The sequence below is a fragment of the Oculina patagonica genome, chromosome 5, assembly GCF_052425735.1.
Source record: "Oculina patagonica isolate OP01 chromosome 5, crgOcupat, whole genome shotgun sequence".
Classification (NCBI taxonomy): domain Eukaryota; kingdom Metazoa; phylum Cnidaria; class Anthozoa; order Scleractinia; family Oculinidae; genus Oculina; species Oculina patagonica.
This window is the reverse complement of record NC_135762.1, coordinates 4947319-4952887: the sequence shown is the minus strand read 5'-3', so window position 1 is coordinate 4952887 and position 5569 is coordinate 4947319. Positions and strand designations below refer to the sequence as shown.

The 5569-nt window shown below is 42.6% G+C and overlaps 1 protein-coding gene across 1 annotated transcript; it reads left to right on the top strand.

Annotated features, from left to right (window-relative positions):
- Window positions 1–1082: 1082 nt before the first annotated feature.
- LOC144654225 (substance-K receptor-like) lies at window positions 1083–2520 on the top strand. Its single transcript, XM_078514315.1, has one exon. It carries the CDS (start codon window positions 1206–1208, stop codon window positions 2265–2267), a length of 1062 nt encoding a protein of 353 aa, XP_078370441.1. The 5' UTR covers window positions 1083–1205; the 3' UTR covers window positions 2268–2520.
- Window positions 2521–5569: the final 3049 nt, after the last annotated feature.

The following is a 5569-nucleotide window of genomic DNA, read 5'->3' as shown; positions in this document are numbered from 1 at the left end:
ATATGCTATTCTTTCTTAGTCATAATTGTTTAAAGTAAAAAACTCTTTAATTCTGTGTTGTTTGCAGTGTCTACATTGGGGGCGGACAAGTTTGAACCTTTTGCTGCTAAATGATTACATACAGGCTTAGATCTCCTCCCATTTTTTCAGCCTTTTGGTCTTTAAAATTAAATTGAGCAAGCTAAGTACACGTGTTGAAATAACTTTGAAGATCAAAGTAAAAAAAGAGAGCGTTTTTTTCTAGCCGGAATATTCTGTGCCATCGATGTTTGCTTTCAGTAAATCGTAAAACAAAATTACATTGATTCGACTGTCGTGATCTAGAAAGATGTGGCAAACTAAATTAAATTGATTACAAGGCTGGCAAAATACGGCTTGGAAGCGCAAACAACATTTAATTTATATTGGCTTGTATTTCAACTAGCAGAGTTGGTCTTCTTCGCTCCGGACCAGGGAAATAAAAAAAGCCTCAAAGATGTAGCAAATTCCAGGACGGAAAGAAATATTAAACTTCTAGATCCCTAAAAGATAAAATTTTATGTATCTTTGTCCCTCAATTTAGTTCACCTCCTTTTAGATCAAAAAGTGATCAAAAACTGAATTTTTCACAGCACTAGGGTATATTGATATCTTCAATTGAAGCATTCATTGAGTACTTTCTTCGATCTGGAGATCTCTTCGATCTCTTCGGTTACAGCTTTTGAATCCGGCGTATAGAGCTGTGACAGGCAAATAAATTCAGTAATTCTACAGGATTGTCTTAGCTTATCACTAGTAAGTGGATAAGTTGATAATAGGTTTGTATAATCTATGCCCAAGCCACGCCCCCAGACGAATTTATCAAATGCATTTTTAATATTGGTCGTGTAAGGCAATATTTGACTGCAAAATAGCTTGATTTAGCGCCAAAACATTGCAAAACGCGTCGCAAATGGTTGAAGAAACCCCGTTGAAATACTCATAACGTGACACCTCGTGAAAGGTGTTTTTTAGTTGCGGTGTACCACTTTAATTTCTGTTGTTTCTTCTATTGACAGGCCTTTCACATAAAACGAGATTGCTTTATTTTGACGAGGCAGGTGGTTACACACAGCTGCTAATGCAAAACTTGTGTCTTTGTTAGACGAAGAACTGATGTTATGTTAAACATTACTCAGTTGCGCGAAAAAAACCATCGAAAGTCACTTCCTTAGAAACCCGCTAAAATGCAGGAGCAAAACTACACCGTGGCGGGAAACGCAACCTCGGCGATGGACAGCTACGAGCTTCTAGCGCCCCCATTATTTACTGTAATCATCATAGTGGGATTTATTGGGAACACGTTGCTTATTTACACTGTGCTTCGCTGGAAAGAAATGAGAACCCCGTGCAACTATCTCATCGCTAACAATGCGGTAGCTGACCTTTGCCTGGTCGTTTTGGCAGCACCCTTGAGAATCGTGGACGTTTACCACGGATGGCCGCTAGGAGAGTTCACATGTCAACTGCTTGCGCCAACTCAGGATGTTTTTGTTGTGGTGTCTGTTCTGACTTACACGATAATCGCCTGGGAAAGACACAGAGCCGTTGTAGAACCTTTTAAAGCCAAGCTAACTTTAAGGAGCATAAAAATCGCAGCAGTTACAATGTGGGTAATGGCCTATCTTTGCACTGGCTTGCCTATTGCTTTTTTGTTAAGCGTGGTCACAATACAAGGGAAGCCTTACTGCATAGCGACGTTTGCATCCGACATCTCACGGCAGATCTACGAGTCGTACCTGGTAACCTTTTTTATAGTGCTACCTCTCCTTTTGCAAACGTATGCATATTCCCGACTTCTGTACCACTTAAGACAGAAAAACTCTTTCGAGAAGTCGTTTAGAGGCTCTGTCAGGTCAGAAAGCCGGGGCAGAAACAGTAGACAAAGCAAGAGGCGACGACTTATTCGTGTGACAATAATTCTTATAGTTGTGTTTCAAGTTTGTTACATTCCACGAGGGGTAATGATGCTACTTTACGAGTTCGCAAACGAAATAACGACGAGTATTTATTTTCAATATATCGACCTCGTTTTGCTGGCTTTATACTATGGAAATCATGTTATTAATCCGATAATATTGTTCACTGTGAGTACAGATTTTCGTTCGCGTTTTCCATGTAGATTTGTAAAATACTCTCGCACATTTTCTGCTTTTAAAAGGGTTTTCTCATCTCGTAAATCGTCACGAAATAGTCTATTCAGCGACGAGAAAAATCAATTTATAATCAACAAAGAGACCGCTCTGTGAAAACTTTGGGAAGTTATCTTATTGTATTTTCAGTGATTATAGCGATTAAAGTGTAGAATAGCAATAATTTTTCATCAATTGCATTTGTCAAGAGAAAATATTTTTTCTTTTGCTTTGTAGACGGTGTATTCGTGTCTTTGAAGCCATTGAAAAACTTGACGTGTTTTATGATGTATTTGCATTTAAATTGCTTGTCTCTATATAATTAAAACTTCTAGAAGTAAATACTCACTGAAATATTGTCTGTAAAATAAACACCGAAACAAAACTTAACATAATATTTATGCTCTTTGCCAATTCGTGTGTATCTAAACTGGTGTTTTGGATCGTCTAAGAGAAAAAAACAATTTCCTCCAAGCCAAATAGCCTTCTTACGAAAACGTGCATCTTGTCAAATGGCTGAAGAGCTTTTAACAGCTGCAGCCGACTTGCTGTGTTGATTGTTCATAAAGCACGTACTAGATGCTTCTTGGAAATTGTTGTGGGTCGGGGGTGGTAAAATAACGGCGATGAGTTTTTTTTTAAAAAAAATTCCCGTTACATATCGTATTATGTTACTTCCCATACCCTACTTCGAGGCAGATCTCTATTTAAGATTTGTCTAACTGACGAAAACCCATTAAAGTACGCTTAATTCTTAGGTGTCGTCAGTTCTGCTGGGATCGTGTCGGATCTCAGGACCAAAGATACAAAATCTATACCGTATTCTTGGGAACTGTTCATTTCTAATCAAAAGAATTACCCATATCAGAAGTAACCAAAGAATGTCGAATTACAAGCAGAACGAAAGTGTTATGTTGGAACTCTGGATGTGTGCTTCTTTTGTCTTCGGCTAACAAAACTCACATCTAGTCTTCGGCTAACAAAAAAAAATCCCGTTGCATATCGGATTATGTTATTTCCCATACCCTACTTCGAGGCAAATCTCTATTTAAGATTTATCTAACTGGAGTAAAACCCATTTTAATGGGTACGCTTAATTCTTAGGTGTCGTCAGTTCTGATCTGCGAGAATCGCGCCGGATCTAAGACCATAGATACAAATTCTATACCGTTTTCTTGGGAGCTGTTCATTTCTTAACAAAAGGATTACCCATGTTTCAGATTTATCTAGCTGGCGTAAAAAACCCATTAAAGTACGCTTAATTCTTAGGTGTCGTCAGTTCTGCGAGAATCGTGCCGGATCTAAGACCAAAGATACAAATTCTATACTGTATTCTTGGGAGCTGTTCATTTCTTAACAAAAGGATTACCCATATCATAAGTAACCAAAGAATGTCGAATTACAAGTAGAACGAAGGTGTTATGTTAGGACTCTGGATGTGTGCTTCTTTTGTCTTCGGCTAACAAAAAGGCACATCTAGTCCTCGGCTAACAAAAGGCACATCTATCAGAGAGGTAAATATTTGGTCTTTAGTATACGGTACGTAGTCAATTATGTAACTGCTATTGACTTAAGGGATATAGAAATTATTTAAACACGTGTCGAATTGTTTAAGCATTAATTGTTTCCTAACCTAGCAACTTTGCGGATACCATAAGGAGCAGTCCCGCACCGGTTCAAAGCGTCTCTCTGATTGGCTGATTCACGAGAACAATAGAAAATTATTTATTAAAATAAATACTTTATATGTTTTGTGGTGATTTCTTTCACCGTTAGTAGTTCCTCTAATTTACATCCCATCTAAGGAACATTTCTGGCTTATCATAGGTATTTTTTAATAGCAACGGCAAACATGGGAAAGCATGGACCGGCTGTACCGGCCGTTATAGCGGTACCGACTGTACCGGCTGTACCGACTGTACCGGCTGTACCGGCTGTACCGGCTGTACCGGCTGTACCGGCTGTACCGGCTGTACCGGCCGTTATAGCGGTACCGACTGTAGCGACTGTACCGGCTGTACCGGCTGTACCGGCTGTACCGGCTGTACCGGCTGTACCGGCTGTACCGGCTGTACCGGCCGTTATAGCGGTACCGACTGTACCGACTGTACCGGCTGTACCGGCTGTACCGGCTGTACCGGCTGTACCGGCCGTACCGACCGTACCAGCTGTACCGACCGTATCGACCGTACCGACCGTACCGACCGTACCGGCCGTACCGGCTGTACCGAGTGTACCGGCTGTACCGAGTGTACCGGCTGTACCGAGTGTACCGGCTGTACCGAGTGTACCGGCTGTACCGAGTGTACCGGCTGTACCGAGTGTACCGAGCGTACCGAGCGTACCGAGCGTACCGAGTGTACCGAGCGTACCGAGCGTACCGAGCGTACCGAGTGTACCGGGTGTACCGAGTGTACCGGCTGTACCGGCTGTACCGGCTGTACCGGCTGTACCGGCTGTACCGCCTGTACCGAGTGTACCGAGTGTACTGAGTGTACCGAGTGTACCGAGTGTACCGAGTGTACCGGGTGTACCGGGTGTACCGAGTGTACCGGCTGTACCGAGTGTACCGGCTGTACCGGCTGTACCGGCTGTACCGGCTGTACCGGCTGTACTGAGTGTACCGAGTGTACCGGGTGTACCGAGTGTACCGGGTGTACCGAGTGTACACGGTGTACCGGGTGTACCGAGTGTACCGGGCGTACCGAGTGTACCGGGTGTACCGAGTGTACACGGTGTACCGGGTGTACCGAGTGTACCGGCTGTACCGGCTGTACCGGCTGTACCGAGTGTACCGAGTGTACCGAGTGTACCGAGTGTACCGGGTGTACCGGGTGTACCGAGTGTACCGAGTGTACCGAGTGTACCGGCTGTACCGGCTGTACCGAGTGTACCGAGTGTACCGAGTGTACCGAGTGTACCGAGTGTACCGAGTGTACCGAGCGTACCGAGTGTACCGAGCGTACCGGACCGTAGAACGTTGAGAGTAAGAAGGAGTATCACAAAAGTTTGTAATGAGATGTATATAATTATCGTACAGTAATTCTGGTTCACAAAGTTCTCAAGCCTTACGCAAAAGCTCGCGGTGATTCTGTGTCATTCTGTAAAAAGTCAAACCTGCTTTTTGATGTTTGGTGTTGTTTGAAAATATTTATTTCAACAAGAAAGTAGGACAGAAGTTGGCAATAGATTGAAAATAATTCAGGTGCATAAGTCTGACGGACTTCCTCTTATTCCATCTTTCGGCGTGAGAGTATTTCGCGGAAATTTATTTTCGCTATTTGGAGAAAAGTATGTTAAAACATTAAAAAATATATGTCCAATAATGTTTTAGTTTTATTGGAGACATATGCGGCTTTCACAAACGACTTTGGGAAATACTTTGTGCAGAAGATTGAAACGATCCGAAGTCGGCTTGA

Coding starts and splice junctions, on each gene's coding strand:
- LOC144654225 (XM_078514315.1), top strand. CDS start 1,206: ATGCAGGAGCAAAACTACACCGTGGCGGGAAACGCAACCTCGGCGATG.